A 26,346-nucleotide genomic window follows, 5' to 3' on the forward strand; every position below is an offset into this window, starting at 1 on the left:
CTGCACAGAAGCATGTAACTGGGATTGGAAACAAGTGTAACAAAACGTGACATTTCAGGAATATTATTTCAGGCAAAAAAAACCAAACAACCCTATGATGTATAGAAATCAAATTTGGAAGGCAGGGAATTTCATCAGGTAAGCCTGGGGTGTTGCCTTTTAGATGTTCTTACCAGGAAGATGCTGGGCAGTTACAGGATCTCATGGTGGATTTCAGAAATGCTGTGACATAACTTATCTCATTTCCATTCTTTATCAGAACTTACTTGAAAAATTCATTCTGTTCTTGAAGATACCACGAGATTCTCAATGGAAATGTCTCACAGAGCAAGTCAAATCTGTCATCTAGAGGAGGTCTGAACTTTAAAAAGTGCAAATGTGGATGGCATGCATGTCACAGAAGTGCAACAGTACTCAGCTAAATGCAAATCCCATCATTGTGCCTTTCACATTTGAAACAGAAAAACATGTTATGCTTGTAAAACAAGGGGCTCCTTCACTCCTCTCAGCATGCATGCTCAGAAGGATGAATGCCCAGCCACAAAGACCCACACTCTCAGACCTGTGGCTCAAAAGTCCAAGGCCCACGCCAGAGCTCTAAAGACTACAAGAAACAGTCTGATTTTCAGGATTTAAAAAAGCATAAATACCAAGTGATATGTTATTGTCTTCAATCTGGTGGACAAGTATGAATTAAGTACAATTAACTAACAATTCACTTAGCAGACCCAAGAAGCAATGAATATCCTAATTCTTAGGACTGGATTACTAAACAAGCAACTGAAATATAAAACAAAGTGTACCTTTTTATTTTCAATAAATTAACTTACTTCAAGTCCAGTTGTATTAATTCTATTTGATTCCACCACAAAAGGCATCCTACATACACAACTAGCAGCCTCTAATAGAACATAAAAATCCTCACATCATTAAAATAAGCCTTATCTGAATATCACTGGAAACCAGGTTTCTAAATCTTCTGAGCCTCCCTTTAAACCACTTCCACTGTGTGTGAATACAAAACAAGACAAAAACAAAGTAACAAAAATACACATTTAAACATAAGTAGACTGTCTAATAATTTCTAAAAATTAGTAAGTTACTGTGAAAGAAAAATGTAAGTGGGCACTGGACCACCTTGTGATTGAAGACAGGCATTAACTATTCTAACTATTCCCCAGCCTCTTTTACCCAATCAAACACTCTGGCCTGCTGGACAGAAATGCTTTCTGCTCACAACTTATATGCAGAAAGAGTGCTCCACAAAACCAAGATTTGATCTCCCATGGACTAAACAGGCCTTACATAAATTTACATTTAGTAACTTTACTGAGCAAATTTATCCTCAATCAAAACCTGACTCTATTGAATGACAGCTTTAAGTATTAACAGAGATGTCAAACACCACTTTACCTATATTATGTATCTTTTTCCATCGTTAACATTTTTTAAATAGTACATTAAGTATTTTTCTGAACAAAGTTCTAAACACTGTTTTACTGTCTCTCTCAGGTAGCTCAATTCCTGTTCTGCTGTTTTCAACTGCCTCATCAGCACTTAGAAGATCAAATTTCAGTGACTTCAAGATATCCAAGCATCAGTATGCAAGCCAAAATTTAATTCAGAAGCTGAAAGAAAATCAGTAAAGCTACTTTTAGAAGGGAACAACCTTACTTTATCTATCACAGTTTCTGCTGCCTGTAACTCAATTTAAAAAAAAAAAAAAAAGTACAAATGTTTTTGGCTAGAAATAGGGAAGCATGGAACATCAATACCTCTAAAAATACATAAGGAAAAAGAAATACTTAGCCAGAAGCATACCAACATCCAGTCTTTGTAAAGAGACAGCCCTGCAAAGAATGACCCAACCACCAGTGAATTCAACATAAAAGTTAAGTATTTTGAATAGATGTTTGAGCTAGTCCTCTATTAGTATGGGAAAAACTGAATGTTAAATCAGCTTTGCCAGGAATAGAATTTGTGGCTCCAGAAACAGCTTTAAAAGGAGAATTATGTCATCTTCTTAGGATTCAGGAAGGAAAAAAAAAGTAACTGTTACCCAGCCTTATTCTCTGCATGTATTACTCCAGTCCTCTGTGCTTACCTTTGTAGAATGCCATTTTCTTGTGGTATAACACCATTTATAGCTGCCTGAAAAGAGGAAAAAAATTTTGAGTCAAGCATGCAGAACAAAAATACACCAGAACTTTTATAATATGTTTTAAAGAGTGATCAGCTTGCTTCAAAACATGCCCTAAAATGCTCTCTATTTAGTGAATATTCTTGGTGAGCGATACTATCGTTATGGTATCTACATAAAACAAAATGGTATCTCAGTGAAAAACAGACATGACCTGAAGCTCAGACTCCTTGTTTGGTTGTGATGGACTTCCCAGGTGGAATGCCTGGGAATAAACTGCATGGCCCATGCTGAGTCAGTCTAACACCTTGGTACTCACACATAGGGGACACATCGCTCCCAAGCACACCAAACCAACACCAAGCCCAGGCAGCCTCACAGCACATCCACAGAAAATCTGATGTTCCCCAGAAGCACCAGCCATGGCCAAGCCCATGCACCTGCCCAGCTGCACACAGCTGGCACATGGTACCAGTGCAAACAGCTGCTGCAGGGCAGCTCCATCACACCTACACCTCACACACACACACAGATCCTCCTCAGCCTGCCAGGGAATCACACAAGGGACCAGCACAAAAATTTAAACAATCCTCAGAGAGAAAAGGAAGTCTTTTTTTTAAGCAGGGTTTATAAAGTTAAGTACCATTCCACACTGTCCAAATCATCACAAGGCTTAACAGCAAGAATAAAGAGAGCTTGTAGCATCCCACTAGTCTCCATTTAATCCTGTACCAGCAGCAACTCATCCATTTTCTACCCTCACAACTTCTAATATTCATCCTCATATGTCAGACATACCTGACCTGTTGGCCAGAACACCTGGTGAATGAGTCCCCAGTGAAGAAGGGAACACTGATGTTCAGCAGTTCACAGACTCCCTGGTACTCCAGAAGGACAAAGTCATACCCTGTGACTTAACTACTGACAGTCATCAACACCATTTGTACAAACTGACATTAAAAAATGCAGTTTAAGTGCTTAAATGCAAAAATAGATGTAATTAAGATTTAAAAGGTATGGTTTCTTTGTCTCTGAATATATAAATATGACTTTTTTACAATTTACATTAATAGTTAAGGCTACATGAAGCCAGAAAGTTTTATTCCTGAACTCAGCTAAATTACTGTGATACTGCAATGTATCCTGCATTTAGAAACAAATATTGCATAAATAATAATTTAAAAAGCAGAGAAAGAAAAGGTCAGAGGTACCCATAAGCTACAGCAACAACCCATGAGGCTGTATCAAATTACAGTGAAAACAAAGTTCCCTACCAGATCAGTTTTTAAATCAGTTTATCCACTGTGCATGGCAATAATCAGTGGTTTCTTTCTAACAATGTGTCTCATTTATCATCATTGTGGTTTTTGCAGTCATACACTGCTCTTGATCGTGTTCATCTAATAAACCTCCAGGAAAGAGTAGGAGGTTTTGGTTTATTTGGGTTTTTCTGGATTGGTTTCTCCCACCCATACTCTTCAGCAACATACATTTAATTCCTGTCAATCAACAGATAAAGTTGGCTGAGAGACAAAATTATCCTTTATTTAGTATCTGTAAGATACAGAGAGCAAATACAGGTTTTGTACCACAGAACCTTCATTAATAATGATCTGCTGGTGTGACAAAATTCTCTTTACTTGGGGAGAAGAAGCTGCTTCAGCTGTGAAGAAATATAGCAATGTGGCATTTTCACACTTCTGTCAAAGCTCTCTCTCAAAGGATTAAATCAGCTCAAACTTCTCCTGAGCCTAGTTAGAGGGTTAAATACGATAGAGGCTCCAAGCAATTTTCTTTAAAACTGAATAACTCACTTGTTCATATACTCCCAGTTTTGTAAACTTGATGACATTTAAGGGGCACAGGAGTAAGAAAAAACAGCAGAAGCATTATGTACTTTTTTGATGGAAAGACCTCTATTAACCACACTGTAAAACTAAAGAGTCCAGACACTGTTTGTTAAGCAAGATGGAAGACTAAAATAATGTAGACAGCAAATGGTAGCAGTGCACATGTACATACTGCATAAATATTAAATATCCATGTTCTAACAAGACAGCTATAAGTAGACCCTGCAAAGAAAAAAAGAAAAAGGAACAACCATCTGCCTTAGAATTTCATTGGGAGAAGGTTGTGACTATAAAAAAAAAATAAATTAAAACAAGAACATGTTACTAAGGCAAGATCTGTTGCAGGCTGTTCTTCCCCAGTGTCAGCCCCCTTTGAGAGAGGCTCACATCTCTATGGTTATGCAAATGTTTCAGGATATTACATTTTTTTCTCTCTCCAAACAGGGATCTTTGATCACCAAAACCACCCTGTGTGGCTAATTTATAGTCATTAAAAATGTGCATTACCCTCAAAACAATTTTAATAACCAGTGCATTAAATCTATTTATGGATTATTAATATAAAGAAACCATGTCTGGATCAGAAAGCTCCTTCAGCTCCCAATAACCTGCTGCTGAGAGTGACGCCAGGGAAGCAGCACTCTGTGCTTATGCTGCTCTCACACTGCTTATCCACAAGTGTCCCTGCTGCATCCAGGGTGCCACAGCTTTCTAATGCTACCACTATCTAAAAATTCACCTTAAATGGAAAATTATAGGGGCTTCAGAACATTATTCCCAAAGCCAAGAGTCCTAGGTGTGTCTCAGTGCTATCCATACATGAATTCTGCCATAACACTGTCCCATCCTGAACCAGAATAATTTGTTTTGATGACAACCCTCAAACAACTACCAGGCCCACATTAAATTAGCTCATTAAATTATAAGCTGAATGTAGCTCTTCTTGATTTATACATTTTGTTTAGGGATATCAATCACATATCCAGGAATTGGAACAGCTTATTTAAAAATTCATTAAGTACTGCATAACCTGACCTAATTGGACCTGTTTGGGGCCAGAGAGACATCCAGAAACAACTTCCAGTCTCAAACACCTGTGACTCCATCATCCAACAGAACAGGTTACCTTGATAAACATATGTGAATCCTGGGTTTTTTTAAATGAAAAGGATGTCAAGAATATGATAGAACACTGGACTGACAAGTGCCCATTACAAAGGTTCAAAGCAACAATATTTTTTGGTGTGTTTTTTTTCAGCAGCACATTTCCAAGTTGCAGTATTGAAATATATTAAATCCAAGTTTTTTGTTTCCCAAAAACATAGGGAACAAAAAAACAATGTTAATGAAAGGTTACCAAATCCATTAACACTTTAGGCAACATAAAAAAATCTGTGGCATTCTGAAATTATTCAGGTACCTAAAGAACACTGCAAAGCAGACTAGAATCTAGAACTTTTCCTCAAGGAAATATAAACTTAACTAGATTACTCAGTTCTGACTAATTGCAACTATCTTTTATGAGTACAAAACAAGTGTTGGGAAGAAAACCAAGAACCACCATTCCTTAATTATCTATTGAGACAACAATGCCAATGCCTTCCTTCAAAATACACAATTCTAGTGCTATCCATTTAAAAGCACTGAAGCACATCTTAAGAGTGACTCTCATCCCAGGGCCCTATGAATAATGTGGGTTTTTAGAAAGCACAAATATTCAACCCACAAGTTGTAAATACACAGTGGTTTTGACAAAGTTTGAAGATGGACTGGATTTGTCAATCCTATTATTTAAAAGCGTTAGTTTACATACACAGATTGAATATTCAAATGAGGCAAGGGGCTCCTTCCTCTTCTCAAATTACAGATGGGAGGTAGTTTTTAAATTTCCAGAATTTAAAAAGGACGTTTAGATGAATTAAGAGTTAAAGGCAGGCCCAGGCAAAAGAGCAGTTAAAGGCTTTTGAAGTGGGTGAGGAGGGAGCTCTTCCTCAGTGGCCACCTCTTATTCCTCCCCAACCTCCACAGCACACAATGGTTTTGGCTGACAGAAACAGAGCCCTTAAAATTTCCCCTTTGGAGACTCCACCCCAATGAAGAGCAAGAGGTTTTACCAAGCACAATGCAAAAATCAACTCTCCAAAACAGGGCACCAGGAAACACATCCACAAGCAAAAGGAGAAAGCAAATTGGAGCAGCACAGTGCTGGAAGAACAATCCTTTCAGAGGAAGAGCCTGGAGAGATGTAAATAATGTGCACACCTGAGAGATGCACGAGTTTCACTGGGATAAATAACCAAAGCAGTTTAACACAACCAGCACAAGCTGTTCCCAGGAAATCCCAAAAGCCTTATTTAGGTTTGACTGCATTCAGCAAGTGAGACCATTTGAGTCTACTTATCAAAGCCCTAGCAGAGCTTTACATTTGTTTAGCTAAAAATTTGAGGAGGTTTACATTAAAAAACACAGTACAGAAATGAGACTTTGAGACAGGGTAATAGGAGCTGCCATGGTAGATGATCCAAAACCCAAAGATGTCCAATCAAACGGCATCAAATGCTTCAAAAAGTCACAGGGAATTATAATGGAGTAACTTGCTTATGGGGCACTTTCTTCCAACCCCCTGATCTTCTGACACATTCAGATTTGCAGTATTAGTAAATTTTTCATGTATTCAACTTAAGGCAATTATCTCATAAACCACATATTTAATTATTTCTATGAAACTCAGTAAAAGCCTGTTTTGATGAGAGGATTTATTTATTATGACTTTCAAAAATCTATATTCTCCCCCAAATGCTAAAAACTCAGATTTTACTTTTGGTTTAACACATCTGGCAAGCTAAAAAACCAAGGTTCTGCACTTTGTGTCTTCACTGTTCATTTTGCCTCTCCGTCCTGTTATATTCTTAATATTTTCTTCATATGAAAACAATTTCTCTCAAATCACAAATGCAGAAAGTCCACTCCATGCTGTTTTCTACATTAGCAGAAGCAAAGACAAGAAGAGGTGTTAGCTGCTTCTAGGACAGTATTTAAAATTATAACCAAAAAAATGGGCATTTTGTTGTTTCACACTCAGAACAAAGAAAAACTTGTTTTAATCTTTGAGCATTTAATCTTACTTTTTTTTTTTTTCTGATTATTTAAGTGAATACAATAGCAAAACTTACATATAAAACCTCACTACAGAGGGCAAGATGACAGAGAAGACAAATATATTGTGCTTTAAGTTCTGAAAAAACTCTAGCTGTTATATTTTGGAAATATTAGCCTGTATTCATCTGTGCTTGAGGATCACTCAAGATTTGCTAAATTTAAAAAAGTGTAATGAAATACACTAAAAAGCCCTCATTAAATAAACCATAATATTTTTTTTTAAATATTTCTTGTCTTTTGTATTTTATCTTTCCACAGCACAAAACTGGTCTTTTATAATATTCTGTTTACAATTGTGAGTCTATTGCAAATAATTCTACTCCCAATTTGGGCTAAATGTGATATTCTCCCTTACATACAATACTCCTAACTCTGATTTTCTTCTTTCACATTATAAACTTCTTATCCTAAAGATTTAAAATCCACTTTTTATTTAATATTCAAACTAAATAAATGATGATAGAACTCCAAATGCTTCCTACAATGGAGAGAAAGAGTTTTTTTAAAAGAAAGGAAACAAAACCCAAAACTGAACAAATATTATCCAGAAAGAGAGAAAAAATTAATAAATTACAAAGGAAAGCATTAGTGAGACAAAGCATCCATGAGAGGACTGAAAAAGTAAAAGTGAATTTCAAACTGCTTCCAAATCATAAATGTAAGTGACAAAGGAACACACTTTCACAGCAACAGTAAAGAAAAACTGGAGAAGTGCAAAGATTTATTACATCTTCTTGAGCACACAAGTATTCCTTAAAATGAAACTAACTCACAGGGTTCTGCTATATGTATATATTTCAGTACTAACTATAAATGTTTTGAAATAATGCTCCTCTAATAACTTCCTTTTTTGGAAATACTAATTTGGGCTAATTTTCAACAGAACTGGCAATAATGCACTGGCAGGTGCAGACACATCCAAACATTTTCTCTGACCTGCTCATTCTGTAACTTTGGGAAACTGGATAAAAAGTAAGACCACACACAGACTTCTCTTGCAATCAGTTTACAACAATAAAAAGTAGAAAATTCCAGAATAAACAGCAGAAGTTTTAGTACAAAAACATCCTGTAAGTATTAGTCAAATACTGCAGCCAATGTGGATTAATACAACAGAGGTTTACTGAAACCAGCTGGATTAATTACCACCATTTCTTTCTGCCCCAAGACATCCAGACTGGATTCTGAGATTCCCAAGCAGAGGAACGTGGCTTCTGAACAGCTTTATGCAACTACCAAGTCTCACCTGTTACAAACAAGTCTGAGATGTGTATCCTAAACAAGAAATTCCACGAAACCTTCTGCAGAAAAACCAAGCACTCTAACCAGAAAGAGGCTTTTCACAAACAAGATCACCTTACTACAACACACACAGCTACTTTGAAACCATTACTTTCAGAGGTTACAAAAATTGACTGCTAGGAGTTTAAGTAATAAAAAGTATTATTCCATTTAGATTTTTAAATTAATTCAGTAATATTTAAATAACAAAATTACTAATTGTGCCTCAGTAGTAAGAGAAGCAATCTCTACCTGTGTTATTTTTGGCAGGCTCTTCAAGGCAAAGGAATGAGTCAGCTTTTTCCTGTAGCTTATGTTATACTTGCTGGCATCTCCCCAGCTTTGCAAGTCTCAAAAGTATTTCCAAGTGCTAGACATGAAGTTACACCCACAAAGTTTATACAGAATGACAACATTTGTCCCCATCGTGGTTAAAATTTAACCAAAAACTGTAATTGAACTACAATGAAATGTCTTCTATGCATTCTGCTTTATTTCAGCTTGCTTTCTTTACAACAAATATACTTCATGAAAAGCTGCAAAACAATAGAATCGCTAATAAAGCAAAAAATTAACATTTCATCAAAAAATGCCACATGAATACATTCATACAGATGATTCACTTCATCAGCAAGAGAGCACGCGTTGAAATATTTACAATTAACACTCTAGATGTGGTTTCCTATTTCTCCCTACATCTTTGGTGGCTTCAGCAAATTTTTTCCTGTTACTCCTACAACATGCCTAAATGCACTAGGAAGCCTTTCAACAGTTAGATATACTTCTAAAATTCTGAAGAAAAAACCCCAAAACACTACATTTTGCACACTTCCCTGTATTTTATATTGTCACTGCCTAATTCCCCAAACAAAGTGCAGTGGAAATAAAAAATTCATAATTGAATGTACTTTCCTGGCATAGTGAAAGTAAAGAACATGTACAGATTTCTAAGAAGCTTAAGGATCAGCAGTACCTGAGCTGACTCTAGTTGAGCAGGAATAAAGGAAAACAATCTCCTCTCAACAAGCCACTCAAAACTCATTCACACAGAAAACCCCTGAGGTATCTGCTACTTTGACACACATACAAGTACTTTGGTCTTACTCATTAATGTCACAACTTTAACATTAATGTTGCTTCACATTCTAAAAGGAATGCTTATGCTTAATACCAAAATATCTTTTATTATTCCTTAAAACATTAATAGAGAGAAAGCAGAAGAGTCAGATAAAGTCTATGCTTTGATATGAATATTGGAAAATATCTATTCTGAACTCCCACAGTTTTACCCCCCTCTCCTCATTATTTTATGCAAATTTGAATGGCAACACTAAAATGCAAAGTTTAGGGATAAGCTACCTCATGAAAATATATTTTTTGTTCGGTCTTAAAAAAAAAAAAAAGTGTTTTTTTCTTTAATCATTCATAGTAACAACATAGTAGCTCTTAGAAAGTACTACCAGGGAAGAAATTTCAGGACACAAAAAGTCATAGTAGTATTGCCAAAAGCTTAAGGCCCCTTCACTAAAAAGCTGTAATAACATGAAATATCAACAGTGTTCCAATGAACTCAGCTGTAGTCTGCCAATTACCTAATCACTATTCTATAATAAAAGAAATAATTAATCAAGATTTAGCTTAAAGTTTGGAAAGCAGAAAACCCCAAGATGAAGTATGTAACCTGCAAGTTGTCTCAGTATTTCTCCAAAAGCCTGTGCTGTACTGCTGGAGGGACAGCAACCCAGGGCTTCCAAGACAGGCTAAGGAGAGTTTATTAAAATAAAACTAGAAATTTTTCAGATATTCAACAGTATTGTAAGTAAAATCCATTTTTAAGACACTCTGCTTTGAAAGTCTCATGGCTCTAGATAGCTTCTAGCATTTGTGGTAAAATTTTTCACAAGTAAGGTTCACTTGCAAAATAGCCACAGCACTGGCACAGATGCTGCTTCTTAAATAATTTACTTAGTTTTTCTCCTACTCACACAGGCCCAGCGTGACTCAGTGACAGACTAAGCACCTTTCATACCCATGTTTATAAGATGTGCGCAACCAAGTTCAACTAGTCACAAGGTAATAAAATACAGATACCTCATACCAGCCAATTCACTATTAGCATATTCTAGAAACTTGTTTGGAAATCTGAATGTCTCAGGACAAATGAATGCTAAGCAATCTTTGTAGAAACTACCAATACAGAGGTAGAACCTCTAAAAAAAGTATTTGTCAAAACTAAGGTAGGTGTGTGATGCATCCCTAGAGCTCCAGCAGTACTATCAGGCAGTACTGCAATCTCAGGTGCTGCTTTTTGCTTATCCTCAGAACACAAAATTCTCTGCTGAAAGAAACAGGAGTCTTTTACCATGAACAGAAATCTAAATTTATTAGTCTTGTTGCTTGTTTGAGCACTATACAAGAAAAACTTGAGCTTATTTCTTAAGTAAGTAAAATTACTTAAGTAACTGAAAACATGAATTACTTAAGTAACTAATTTCCATCTGTTATTTGAAAATGAGAGACAGAATTTACATTTTACTTTACAAGGTTGCCAGCAAAGCTTTCCCTAAAAATCTTCTACACTCTTTTTCTGGTCAGAAAGTGAACTAAAATTTCATATACATCATCACAGCAACAAAATACAGCCATAGAACACATAATCACAACCTCTTTGTTACCCTCACATGAATAAAGCAGAATTTTAGGGGTTGTTTTGGGCTTTTTTTTTAAATAGATGAATGTGCAACCAACTATATGGAAAGCCATACCATGATTACAATTGCCTATAGATCTACACATTTTGTATAATCTTCCATGAAAAAAATACATTAAAAGGAAATGTTTTTTACCAAAGATTAAGGCATTTGAAAGTAAGTAAAAACAATGAATTTAATTCTCTTTTTAAGAATCAGCAAGTCTTCTGTGCTACCATCCAGCTCCATAAAATACACAGCATGCATCTGAGCTTACTCAAAGACACAGAAATGTCACTTTGAAAGCTGCAAAAAGCTGGAAATACAGAGAACGAAAAATACAACAATTTTTGCAAGCAGGGATCCCTTAATTTAACAGAAAACACGTTAAAGACTTCCAAAGGGGATTTCTGTAGTCCTTGTAAAATCATATATAATTCACATACAATTGTCTCCTACTAGGAGAGATTAGTGCTGCAGCTGAACACACAAAAAACCTGCAAATCCTGAATTTCCTGGAGAACAGGCACCGTGCCCATGGGATGCCTGCACCAGTGGGATGCCCATCCACCAACACTCCTTGGGATTATCTAACTCAGGGCTTCCTTCCCTCTGCTGGCAGCAGGGTTGTGGATGCTGGACAGGCTCCTCACTGCAGTAACAGTGAGTATAAACCCGCTGAGCTGACCAGAATATGTTCCACAGGACACCGAGATCCACAAGAGAATGTCTTTCTAAAACAAGACTTTAAATGTTCCTAAAAAAAACAGAAAAAAAAAAAAAAGAAGAAAGAAAGGGGATACAAACCTCTGCTTCCAGTAGGCAGATGTGACTGTTGATCTGACAACAGGAGAATGTTATTAATACACAGACAAGCCTGTGTTCCTAACAGTGAAAATCCCTCAGATCTAGTCCTAATGAGAGGAACATACCCTGAACTTCTCACTGGTCCCACCGTGAGTGCTGTCAAATATGTGCCATATTCAGTGTGCAATTCTAAAGTAAAGAAAATAGCAGGTCAGCAGTACAAAATAAAAGGCCCAGTGTGATAAACACCATCACCATAAAGTGCAGCCCTGGTTCCCAGCCACTGAAACACAGCCTGCTTGCAATGCAACAGGAGAGCTGCTGAGCACATGACATCAACACACACTGAACACTGCCCCACATTTAAGGAAAAGAAAGGGCTGTGTGCCAAACTCAAATTAATCACCTAGTTTCTAGAGGCAGACTAATTCAAATCAATCAAAATAACATACAGAGAGAGACCACATCAAAGCTGTAGCAGAGCAAACCAGAGAGGAAGAAAGACAAAAGACAGTGTATCAGTCTTACCAGCTGCTACTGAAAGTTGCTACACATTATAACAAAAGGATTGATACTGCTTAGAGCACAGCAAGAGATATAAATAACAGATTGCTGATAACAGTCAAAAGCCCATTTTTTGCCATTCCAACCTAAATGGGGACATCCTTGAGAAATAAAAAATTGCCAAGTACTACCTGATTTTATTCAGCTCAATTTTTTTGTCAGTTCAGTAATTTTTTTCCAAAAGACATTACACAGATGTAAATACACATATACAAAATTGGTACCTATAATAAAAAAAATAAAATCCTGTCTGACAAGTACTATTTTCCAAGAAGTTTACAAGCAAGATGCAAAAAAACCTCCATCTGTCTCAGTTATCCATTTAAAATTAAATGTTCTAGTTGAGAGTTGAAGTTTTATAAAAACAGATGCTCAAAACACACAATTTCTCCTTTCATGATAGAGAATCACTTCTTGTCAGGTGATTCCTGGAACCTGAGTATGACAGGAACTGCAAGTCATCCCATCTCCAGGTGCACTAAAATGCTAGTTTTACTGAAGTTATACTGTGCTTTGATCCTCTACCAGAATATAGACTAATCAAGTCAAGTATAGCAGGAAGGCAAAAAGGTAATTTTGAAAATAAATGGAGGGATATATATATATATCTATATATATAGATATTATATATATATAAAATCATTATACACACATTCACAAGTAAACTGAATATTGGACAATAAATGCTCCTCTCCCCCTGTAATTTTGATGAAATTTATTTTCTTCTTAAAGCAATGCTAAAAAGTACCCATATTACAATGTCTTTTAGAAAAGACATTAATTAAAAACAATTTTAAACCAGGGAACAGGAGTAACAACAGAAATGGCCATCCTGGAAAAAGCAGAAAATTAAGTGTGGTGAATCCTGCTTTTCATTCAAAAAACCTGTTCTGATTACCAATACAGAATATAAAGTCATGCTGCATATGAAGGACTTGAAGTTTTCATTAAACCTGTGAAAGGAGAGCAGACCACTTCCCTTACTTTCATGCACAGATTCAAGCACTGGATCTCAAGACAGCAAAGATCTCTCTCACCTGTGTAATAACTTCACATATACAAAGGTCCACACTGCATAAGGTCAAGTCACTAGTGGGTGATTTTCCTTTAAATATGTACCATCATCAGAAACATTTCAACAGACACGGAGTTGGGATTTTCCAGACTTTTATTTTATTGTTTTTACACAAATTTGTATGTCATTCTTACCTTCACATGCCAAAAGAAAAGGTCAGAGTCTAAATGGGCAAGCTATGAAACCATTCAACTTTACAACAGACAGAAATTCCTAACTTCTGCTTCCTCAGATGATAAAAATTACTGTAAATTAATAGGGCTGAAAGAAATGACACTCAGGAAATAACATATCAGCAACCCTGGGAGGCTTGAGAGCTGGATCCATTTATAGCAGAATGCCTGAAGAGATCATTATATTATCTATGTTGATCTTCTGTATCTCACAGAACATCTGAAACATTTTGTCGCCCAGCCTATAATAAGCCCTGTAATTAGGCTACAGTGTTCTAACACAGAAAAACCCTAAGCTGCTCTATATGCAGCAGACCACCACAAAGGCCAAGTCATATGCAGCAGAGAGGAACTAATTATTGGCAAAATTAGGCTTCATAATCCCACCAAGCAATTTTTACACTGTTGCTGCAGATGAATTCCTCTGCAGCACTCTTGTGACCAATTTTATTTTGAGCGCTTGAACAAAGCCAAGCAACCAAACATTTATGAAAGACAGCTTCCCATACTGCTTCAAGCAGCTACTGCAGAGCATATACAACTGCTTTGAACACTATAAAACATACACAGCTCTGAGACATTTAAATCCAGTTTATTTAGTACCAAACTCAAGATAAATTAAAGGTAGTTTATATTGTATTAGAGTATCCCATATATAGAATTAGAGAGAAAGACTTCTAATTGGAGTAAGTAATCTTTTAAAGCTCAAAAATAGGAAGCTGATGTTTCAGATCTAAACTGAAAAGAAAAAGGAATTCTGTTTAACTCTTAACAAAAAACAAAAGTGACTACTAGAAAAACTAAACCAAGAAAAGAGAGCCTTACACTTAATCCAGGTTTAGCTTCATTTAAAGGTAAAACCAAATGTCCAAAAGATACAGAACATAATAACAGTAATAGGAAAGACACTGGTGACATTTTAACCCTTAATACTAAATTCTACCAAGACCAGGGGGGAAAAAAAATGCAGGGACAAAGTAAGCAGCAGGAATATTTCTTCAGTGCAAACACACAAAGTAATCCTTAGGAAAGCTTTCACAAAACACACAGTACTTGCAGCACAATGTAAGGAACTTGTTTTGTGAACTTAATAACCTCTGCTGTCTCTGTGCATTCTGATGTACTTCTCTGTAAACCCATGTCAGTACCTACTTCCCTGTTTCTGTTTGGGGTCCTTCTGCTTTCCAGCTCACCAGGGCTCCTTCTTTTGGTTGTTTTGGCTGAAGTCCCAGAGAAATAACAACACCCTTGGACTGAGTGTCAGAGAGTTCGAGAAGCAACAGGTGCCCAAGGGAATCTTCAGCCTGGGTCTTTAGCACAGCCTCTGATAATGCATGACTTTTTCTCCCAAACAGGAACATGGAATTGAGATACAGACAGGCTGAGTGAAAAGCAAGAGTAAACAATCTCTTTGAGACAAGAACTTACTTAATTCGTGTTTTTGGATTTTCCCCCTTTTGCTGCAGGAGTGCCCCTGAACTTTGTTTGATGACATCCTAATGGGATTTGCTTAGCTTTCCACTTATTAGCCTGGGTGCCTCACAGAAGATTTCCTCATCAAACACTGACTTCTGATTTCACTTCCAACATCATAGAAGTAAAATAATCGACTTTTAAAAGCTTCTGAATCACAATGCACAAAACAAAGTGAAATTAGAGAAAATAGAAATTGTGTTCTTCCCATTTACCTAACACTGGGGACCAAAGAATGGCAGAGGAGCCCTCACCAAAATCATCATTACTTCTCTACCCTCTTCATGAACTGTCAACCAAGTTGCTCAAGTTTGGTTTTCCTCAGAAATAAAAAAAAAGTTTTGCTCTGAGTTGAATGACGTATTTAGTGGCAAACTAGAAGATTTCTTTAATTTTTCATCTCAGCTAAAAAAACCCCAAGACCTTTTGGTCTTGAATCTAAGGTATAAAAAACCCAACACAAACAAACAAACAAAAACCCAGCACACATCGATCATGCACTTTTAATTCCAAAATAAAAAATGCTATATTTCTCATAAGTCATGAGCCTTTCCTCAAGTTCTTTTGAAATGCTAAAAACCCTTGCCTAACAGAGATATTTGATTCTCTCTCACCCCAGGAACTCCTTTTCTTCAATCTTCTCTTCCTTCATTCTTCTGTTTCTACCTCCTTGTTAGATTAGCAGAATTTGGCTTTCACTCCCATTCCCTTTTTTACAAGAAGACTGTTTTTAATAAAAATGAGCCGGTGTCCTATTAATGACAGACCCTTAGGGCATCTCCTTCACTTACAGTCTCAATATTATGTTTTTTCTTCTACAACTTACCATTTCCCTTTCATAGGCATTCCTCTCATTCATCTTCTGCCTAGTTTCAAAAACTATGTACCTTCCTCAAGTACCTCTTGCATTCCTAATTTTCCACCCTTTCTTACTTTCCCCCTATGCCTTTTTTAAGCTTGTACATTTGGGTTATTACTTCTTTTCTCTCTATATTCTAGATCTGGATCATTTAGTAATCACTAAAAAAATTAAGTATTTAAAAGTATTCTCATAGCTTTAGAAATTTCACTTTGTTTTCTGCTCATTCTGGGATCTCAGAAGACTTATTTGTTCTGACCATTTTTCATGGCAGTTCCCTCATTCAACCCAACCTGTTGAGCATTTATTGCAATGCACACAATTTACAAATCCCCCATAAACACATCCATGGATCTAATGGACTGTACTGGGGACTCCACAACCTGAACAGAATGCATAAGGCTACTCCTTGCCTTCCAATAAACAACTGGATTTTCAAAAGAGCTCCTGCCATGTCACTACAAACTACTGTGACTAAAGATGTTTAAACTCCATCACTCAACACACATCAGCATTTTTCTGTTTGAAGCCACTGATGACAGACACTCCCTTTTGCTCACTGGCGTCTGACTCTTGCTTATACCTTGACATGTTGCAAAATAAAGATTCTGCGTTCATTTTAACACGTAGTTTCAAGTGTTGGCAGTTTGTACTGGTTTCTTTGCAACAGGTTACAGCTGAAACTATATCCATTTTTGGAAAAATGCCAGTTTTGGAAATCTCATTTCTTTTTTTTACAAAAACTTTCTGATATTTTTGACTGGTCCAAAGGTCATTCATTTGGAAAACAAAATAAAAAAATAAAAAATAAAATAATTAAAAAAGTAAATTAATTGTTTTACAGTTTAAAGGAAGATCACTTGCTTTTTACTTAAGTTTTTTGTAGTTTACATTTCTAAACCTTAAGAAATTGGATTAATAGTTTTTTATTTACTAATCCTATAAAGAGTCTTAAAAACCTAAGACTATTTTGCTTGGTTTTATTGGTTTCCTCCTATTTGTCTGCACATTGAACCTTGTTGCAAAATCAATGAGAGGTTTTTTCAAGATGAGTGATTGTTGGGTTTTTCCTTTGTACTTAATGGTGTCTGGATAGCAACAAATCTAAATAAAGCTATGGCTTTAATCATCTGACTCAATTCTGCACAACCACCAACGAGAGGAGAGCAACAACCCTCATTTTAAATTAAAAGCACATTAAAATTTGAAAGAGTTGTTTTACCTTCTGTTTCTTCTACAGGAACCTAAATCCTCAAGAACCCATGTGTGTATACACAGATCTTCTAAAAATGCTATCCTTCATAATACTTCTTACAAAATGAAGCCAAAAGGAAACTAAACACAAAATGAAATATGGCTTTAGAGGACAAGAAAGAGATGAAAAAAAACCTGAAGATAACCAGGGCAGAGCAGGGTTTGTACAACTTGGCTGACTTGGAGAGGAGGCTTTAACAGACCAGAAACAGTCTGCACATAACAACCTGTTTGTCCCAGCCACGAGACACCCCCAAATTTGAAATAAAGCTACCAGCTGTCTCAGCAAGATGCCAGGTCACTGTTACGTTGGGCTGATCTATGAAGTCATTTTCTTAGAATACTTACCACTAAATCCCAGTTATTTTGTTCAAGCAACGTTATAGCTTCATCAATATTTTCAATACCAGTACATGCCTAAAAATAAAAAGAAGAGGTAAACAGAATTAAAAGCATTGATTAAAATCAGGGTATTAATAGTTATAATTCAATTAATTTCAGCAGGATGACAGGAAAGGTATAGGTTTTCCCTTTCTGTTACAAAAGGGTAATCCAGAAATCAGACTTTAAGTTTTAAACATCAAGCATTTAGACATAATTCCCTGTTCCACCAGAGGATTCTTGTGTAACCTTGAGCAAATCACCTAGGGAAGCAAGACCAAGTAGTTATTTGTAAAATTAGGACAATAGTGCTGTCCCCATAAAGGTGTTTCGAGAATTCTACCTTCAAAACTATGAAGAACTCATAATACTCTTTAAAAGGGAGCAAAATAAACCTTGAAGTTCTATCCCTGTACTCTGGCTTTACCTAGTTCAAGAAATCTAACACAATACCATTTTTGAGGTAGTGTTAACCCTCACAAAACCGCATTTTGAACTGCTCTTAATTGCAAACACAAGAGTGCCTCTACTCAGCAAAAACTGAGATGCAGCAACCTGCTGCTTTTCTTGATACCCAGACCTTTTCAACTATCCAACTTCAGCAGGCAGAGCACTGCTATTCATTGTGCCACATATTTGCTATCATTCACATTGAAGCATATCAGATAAATTTTACCAGAAGAGAAAAAAGGAAACAGTTAAGTTTCTCCCTGGAATTTATCTTTCATCCTAACCAAAGCTATGCTCTGTACTCAAACACACAAGAGGAGTTCAGACTTTTACAAGATCTGAAACATGATCGTGTTCCTCCTGCTCTACCACACAGTTATATAAAAGTGTGGTATATAAACCTGCATTAAAAAAAATAAAAAACCAAGCCTTTTAACAGTAATAATACAGAGCTAGATAGCAACAGCAAACAGATCAGTCTTCCTGATTCCCTTTATGTCATAAGGGAACAAGGAGGCTAAGCAGACACTTTTTCCCTTCCAAGACATAAAAAGTCATCAGGTCACGTATTTCCCATGTTCCGACTTTTCTCCCAATTTATAACCATGAAAACATAAAAAGAAGAAATCACAGAGAAATTCAAGGCAAATTCTCTCCTCCTAAATTCAACCCTGAAAAATTCCACACTTACAAAGCACTACATGAAGCATGTCAACACAAAATGGAGCAGAGGGACCACAAGATGAAATTATGGAGAATTTTGCCTGCAGAGGGAAGGCAGCAGTTTCTACTGCTACACAGTGCTCTCATGACCACACTGATCCTCTCAAACAAGACAAAATTTCTTCCACTTCAGAGCATGCTGTGTTAATGCAGAATTTCACCCACTTCACATTGGGAGTGCTAAAAAAATACCACTTTGCTCTTCAGATGCATCATTTTTCCTTCTTTTCCACTACTTCTTGCAGTTATTTCTGAAGTTAAAAATGGGACAACACTTCAACAAAATCCCCAGCAAAATCTTATACATTTAAATACACTTATGCCAGGTGGGTTTGAAGAGTACAGGGCTTGAGTTTGTCATTCCTGAAATCACAGGATGGTTCATACTACCATCAACCTGCCACTGGAACAGATCTGCTGCAAAAATCCTGCTTTGAGAGAAAGCTCTGCAGAAGTGATAGTCTGAGATTCTGTTCACATTCAAGTGAAATACACCTAATCTGGTCATTACAGAAATAGTTACTATTTCTCATTTGTCAGCCCTGCAAAATCTGCATGATCTTTTCAAGAACTACCTTGTGTTCCACCCTACAGTAGGAACTTGACCAACAATGTGTTGTTTGCACCCCTGGGCTGTGCAGATGAAGTTGAGGATATGGTACCTACAATTCAGGATTTAATACTGCCTTTAGTTTTCTCCTCTTTTTATCATTCCTGCAGCTCTGCTGACTTGCCACTTGTCCTGTCTTAGCCCACACTAACTGCAGATCAATTCAGTTCACTTTGGCATACCCTCATTTTGAAATAAACTGGAGAAAAGTAGCTTATCCTTCCACCAGAGCACACAGTGGAAGGAGTTAACTCATCACAGTGAGGGCAGAGTAATTAAACAACTAATTCACCTGTGTGTCTGCATCCTTCCTGAATTATCTTTCTGGTGATTTACAATGTAAAACAGAAGCCTGCTCTTGGTCACTTAGCAATGCAGAGTCACTGGGTAACAAGAACTGACAGGTGTAAATACCAGCTGAAAATAAAAATCATCAGCATTCAGAATAGCCAAGACAAGCAGTTTTGGTTAAAATATTTGCACCATTTTTACAGTCCTTTTTAATATTTTGTTTTGAGGAGTTTTTAAACTAAGATTTCCCTTTCCAGATGGACCATTTTTGCTAGTTGTCAATAAAGCAGAAAACAAACATTTCAGGATTGCAACAGGAAAAAGTGAGTGCTACTTATCAATGTAACTATAAAGCAGACATTCCCAGATCTTCCTCAACACAATGTTAATGTCAGAGTTGCAGCAAATTAAGATTATTTAGAATCTTATTACATTTCACAATTTCAACATTCAAACACTACACACTACAACACACAAACCCTTGTATCAAGTCAGAAGCCATCAGTGAGACCAAAAACCCCCAGCAACCAAAAATTAAAGCTGCTTCCTCGTAGCTGCATCATGTCATGCAAGCTAAATTACAGAAAATCATCTGCTTTGCATGTCTTTGATTTTCCCTATGAAATTAAGCACACAAGACAGGCAGTCCCTCACTGGCAAGCATGACGTGACGTCAAGGGCTCTGTAGTGACAGCTGAGTCCCAGAACAACCTGGTCTGCTCCTGCCTTTGTTTTCTTTAGGGAAACACACATAGGAAACCAGCAGGTTCTGTGAGCAACAGAATTAGCAAAGTCTGGTTCCTCGTGGGTTTGTGTCTCATCCCTAATTGCAAGGGCTGATTGAAGCTTTTCCTGTGGCTGGAATATTTATAAGAGCTTTTTTTAATGGACTACTTCCCCTATTACCTGGCTATATTTTCATTACATTTGGAATAGTTTCATTGGTACATGCCCAAGGGACACCTGGCACCTTAGACCTCTATGCCTCACTTATCTAGAAAGGCAGACTAGAATTTGCAGGGTTTAATTATTTACAGTACATAAAGATTTTCTTCCTCATGTTTATTCCTTTTATTCTACCCAAGCAAGAGAGAAACAAACAAAAATTTAATAGGAAAAAGAAAGTTAAATTTGTTCAGAAACAGAAGTGAAAAAAAAACTTCAAAATGTAGCACAGCAGATGAGCTCTAAAGATGCAAAAATACATCTTTGTTACTGAGGAAGTAAAGTGAGGGGCTGAGGACACTCTTTTTATTATTCACAGATTTTTATTCAGCTTTATTTTCATGAGACACCTGCTTAACAGAAGGCATTAGATATTTTAAAAGAATATTCCTGCCTGAATACTACTAAATCTTATTTCAGTGAACAACAAGCACATCCTCTAAGTCATTAAGTCATTGAAAGATGAAAGAAACAAACCACCACAGAAAAGGTAAAACCTTGAAGGCTCACTGATTTGTGAGCCTTTACACATCAGAAAGGAACCAAAGAACTTTTTTTTTTTTTTTTGGAAGACAAAGGAAAATAAAAGGTAGAACAAGTTCCTCCTCCTCTCTGCATTTCCTGTAAATCTAGGGTATCATTTTCAGCCTTCACAGCAGCTCCAGAGACTCTGCAGCCACTTCTGTGCTTTTCCAGACCACACAAGAGGAAAACAAACGAGAAGATGAGAAAACTATTGTGTGCTGAATACATAATCAGATTCTGAAGATAAAGTTACTGAATGTTAGAACAACTTTCTTAGCACTCTGTTTTTTCAGGGTAGTAAGTGTTTCCACCAGGAAGATTGTATTTTCCACATGATAAAATTTCAGAGTGTTCTCCAATTTTTTTTTCCAGGTAGCTTCATGTCCCCCCAGTGATGGAGATCTTACCCTTGGAATGTTTCATAGGTAACCATTAGGGGTCCTATCCTTGCACAGTAACATTAACCTTAATAAAAGAAACAACGTAGTTACTGAGGAATCAATTCAGTGGGAAAGAAGTTGTGAGGGCAGACAGACCCCAAGGCATTTGAGACAAACCTAGGAGCTGCTTCCAGAAAGCCATAATGCAGGATGACAGACCGGCTCTTCTAAATCCCCTGCAGGGTGGTCTGTCTCCAGCAGCTGGAACAGCTGGATCTGGATCTTGAGACCCTCTGTGATACCCCACCCCAGGAGCACAGACCCCAGCCCACCTCCACAGCCCAGGGAAGCAGCTGCCTTCCCCATCTGGCAGCAGCTGCGGCCCCAGCACCTGCTGCAGGGATCCAGGCAGTTGTTCCATGGCAGAGCTGGAAGGGCCAACTGCTGCTGGCAGCACAGAGCAGGGCTGTTCCTGCAGCACAGGCTGCAAGAGCAGCACGCAGCTGCTGACACTCACACAGCCAGGCCACTGCTGCAGCTGCTGCACAGGAGCCCACAGCAAATGCCATTTGGCAGCAAGTCCCTCACCTGTGGCACCACTCCCCTTCTGGCCAAGGCAAAATGAGGCAGGCAAAGTATCCAAAAGGCCACATTTGGCCTAACAGCAGTAGCTGGATATGGAGGACTAAGTCTCAACATTCCTTTTGAACAATTCCATATTTCCTTTGGCTACTAACAGTAGCTGTATTTTCTCCAAAAAGGGGCCATCTCTAAGCTAAACCTAACTAGGCCTAGAACATTTTGTACAACAGGTTCAGGACCATTAAAAGACAGACAGTTGTGAATTACACTGGGTACCACTCATTCCTGCAACAGTCAGACCAAAAAAAAAATAAATCTATAGTTCAGTCCATAATTTCAATGTATATCCAAAGCTACAACACCCAAAGAAACAACTGCATGAAGGCACCAAAAGATTCAACAGGAAGAAAAGGTTTTACCCTCTGGGATCTTCCACAATAGCTCAGGAAGTCAGCATTAACACACCTGCAAGTGCACAGAGAGCATCCTAGGAAAAGCTTACTTTTGAAAGCACCAAATAAATTTTTATCACTACATAGAGTGCAGCATCTAGAGTTAACTCTATTCCATAAAGATATATGAGGTTTTCAAGAGATATAAGAAACGCTGGCCAAGAATACATATTGCTAAAAATCAATTCACTATCCCTTGGGTAACTTACTCTTCAAAAGTTGAGAGAGACTAAGAGCATGGAAAACTCTTTGAGTCCAGGCCACAAACCTGCTCAGAAGGACAGCTGAATTACCCAGATCAGCAGCTTAGAAACAACAAACCACTCAGAGCTGTTCTGAATAGCATTTGAGATACAGCAAATGATATTACTTATCTCCTTGCATATCTCCTCCTGTAATAGAAACAAGATTTACCTTACTGTTTTATTCACCTCTTCAATTACAATCAGACAGTTCACACACTGAACTGTCTGATTGTAATCCTTCAAGTCCCTGCCAGGTTTTGCATATCTCCAAAGACAGGGAGTCTAGAGCCTCTCTGGGCAGTTTGTTCCAGTGCTTTACCACCTTCCCTGAGAATTGTTTTTCCTTATGTTTAATTATCATTTCCCAAGCTGTAACCTATATCCACTGCCTCTCACTGTCAGACTCCAGCTCCAAGAGAAATTTGATTCTGTATTGTCTGTTATCACCCACTGTACAACTGAGACAGCAACAAGATCCTCCTGTAGCCTTCTCTCCCAGGCTACACAAAGCCAGCTCCCTTAACATCACCTTTCACACAAAAATGCTCCAGAGCCTCCTCCCTTGCTAGGTAACCCCTCACTGGACTTGCTCTGCTTTGTCAATGGAGTGACACAGTACTCCTGGCAGCAGTGCTCTCACCTGTACAATAAGAACAGACTCCCTCAGACTCCTGGCACACTGGTGCAACCCACTATGTACCTATTACTACTTCTAGAAAAATCCTCAATTCCCTTTCCAAGCACTCCTAACAAAAATCAGGTTTCTGGATGCAAGATTTTTAAACAATCCAGTCCTGAGTTTCCTCCTTCTAGAGTCAAACATACTACTTGGCTTCCTTTTCCCATCCATTATAAGGAGAATGGCTCAGTAAGCAAGGATAATTATCAGGTCTATAAAGAACCAAGGCTAGCTCCAGATTGTATCTGCTAGAAGTCCACTCAAACCCAGAGAGATTTAGGACACTAATTCACCCATGACATTAATAAGTCAGATAATTTTCTTTAAATTCACACATACACTGTTACAATGGCGATTAATTCAAAGCTACTGAAACAAAGTGTAACACTTCCCCCAAAACAGGTGAAGTTAAGCCAATACACTCAGCCAAGCAAGTAAAGGCTTTAGTACCATAATAACAAATTTAAGATGCCTGTCTAACTCCCTTCTGAGCTATCAAGAGATGCAGTGCATTCAGACACAACTGAGATTTTTTGGTACCTCAGCTCTTCTCATCCCAAAGTCCCACCTGTCTCAGGATCACCTCTATAGACTTCATCAGCTACACCCCTCTGTGCCATCCCTGCTCATTCTAACCTTGCAACAACTCTAACAGTGTATCGAGACTGTTCTTAATATGAGTCATCCGTGGTTATTAAATTAACTTTTACTTCTGTTTCAGACAAACACTCAAAAAACAACATCCAGGCATATCGACCAAGACACAGACTGAAAGGTCACCTACTGCAAGAATCTAGCTGAAGAGATAAGAATGCTTCTCTGTTTTTACATAACTCAGAAGACCATCTGGTAAAAATTAAGCAGATTCACCAGCTGTTCGTTTAGCAAAAACAAGCTAATTTACTTACCAGCATCAGAAATCAAGAAAGGGTTTTAGGCAAATATGCCAGGATAAAGTTTGCCCAACGCGTTTCAACTCCCACACCCAACTATTTACAAGTTTCATCATTCTACTATTTGAGCATCCCCTTAAGCAAAGTGAGGGAGGAAGGGAAGGGGGGGAGAAGAAAAAATAGTATTTCTGAAGGTCACAAAAGACATTTCAACCTATAGCTACCAAGCAGACAGGAGTGAACTTTGCCCACACTCTGACATGACTGCAAGCCTTCCAAACAAAGCAAGCTTGGGACAAAGTCTAAACTGGTAGCATGAAGCTCTAACCACTTCTCAGCAGAACTAACTAACTCAGCACCACATTAACCACTTTCAAATGGATTCCAGCAGACTGAACTCTCTCAAGACTCTGGAGCAAATTCTGATTCCAGAATACCACGAAGGCAGATCCCTAGGAAGCTCATGAGCTGAGCCAAGACATGAACTCAAGCCTCCCAAGCGCCATGCTAACACTCCAGTGTTTAAGCCACACACGTTACATACAAAGAGAAGTGGTCAAACTGAATTAAAAAACAAACCAAAAGTCAGTACCCATTAATTAGTACTCTATGCTACCAAACCCATTTGTCTTTCCTGAGTACTGAAGACAGTCTTTACCCAACAAAATGTTTTAGTTAGGATTATCCCAAAGTTTCTGTGTTTGTTTAATACTTTTATTAAGTATGTCAATGAAGGCAAAACCCCAAGATTTCCTGAATCATTCTGCCTTTACAGTATCACAATAGAAAAATTGACAGAAAAAAGAAAATAATTGTATGGGTCAAATATGTGCTGCACACTTGCACTCATCTCCTTTCTCCTCATTGTCTCAAAAGCAGCAGAACTTTAAAAACAACTCAAGAATAAATAAAAGCCACTTTCTAGATAAGCACACAAAGGAAGAGTATTAATCCATACAAAGAATATTTTAGTCAGCATCCCACAGACACTTTTTAATTTCTTGTGAAGAACAGGCCAGCAAGGAACAGACATATTCTTCAAAACCTGGAAAAGGCACTGGCATGGTTTAACTCCAGCCAGCAGCCAAGCTCTATGGAACTCCTCACCCACTGCCCCAGCAATGCGACTAGGGAGAGAATCAGAAGAGTAAAAGCTGGAAAACTCACAGTTTGAGGTAAAGACAGCTTAATAGGGAAAGCAAAAGCCCTACACCCATACAAAAACCCACACAAGCAAAGCGAAACAAATAATTCCCTGCTTCCCATGGGCAGGCAGGTGTTCAGCCACCTCCAGGACAACAGGGCCCCACCACATGTAGTGGTTACTTGGGAAGACAAACACCATCACTGTCAAGATCCTCTCTTCCTCCTTCCACCCCCCACTTTATATACCAAACATGATATCATAAGGTTTGGAAAATCCCTTTGGCCAGTTTGGGTCCCCTGTCCCAACTGTGTCTTCTCCCAACTTCCTGTGCACCCTCAGCCCCTTCCCAGCGCAGCGCCACAAGAAGCAGAAAAGGCCTTGGCTCTGCACAAACCCTGCTCAGCAATAACAAAAACATCTCCTTATTATCAACTCTGTGTTCAGCACAAATCCAAAGCAGAGCCCCGTAACAGCCACCGGGAAGAAAATTAACTCCACCCCAGCCAAAACCAACAGGCATCCAGAGCAGGGAAACAGAAGCACGTTCAAACTCCCAGCACAGGTCATACCAATAGCACAGGCCAAAAACGGCTGAAAAGAAAAAAAAAAACAAATGAAAAACAGTTTTCTAAAGATATTAGAATTATATAAGCTTTTAAAAGCATCAGGACAAGGAAGGCTGACAGTGGGACCAAAGGAGAAAATAGTAGAGAAGAAT

The 26,346-nt window shown here is 37.8% G+C and overlaps 1 protein-coding gene across 1 annotated transcript in view; it reads right to left on the reverse strand.

Moving 5' to 3' along the window:
- FAF1 (Fas associated factor 1) overlaps window positions 1-26,346 on the reverse strand; it is a 153,521-nt gene that overhangs the window by 119,109 nt on the left and 8,066 nt on the right. Inside the window, exons 2-3 of the mRNA XM_015636255.3 lie at window positions 17,674-17,742; window positions 2,105-2,151 (exon numbers count right to left, since the gene is read on the reverse strand). Of these exons, the coding sequence (XP_015491741.1) occupies window positions 2,105-2,151; window positions 17,674-17,742 (116 nt within the window). The remainder of the gene's footprint in view (window positions 1-2,104; window positions 2,152-17,673; window positions 17,743-26,346) is intronic.

Source organism: Parus major, chromosome 8 (assembly GCF_001522545.3).
Source record: "Parus major isolate Abel chromosome 8, Parus_major1.1, whole genome shotgun sequence".
Classification (NCBI taxonomy): domain Eukaryota; kingdom Metazoa; phylum Chordata; class Aves; order Passeriformes; family Paridae; genus Parus; species Parus major.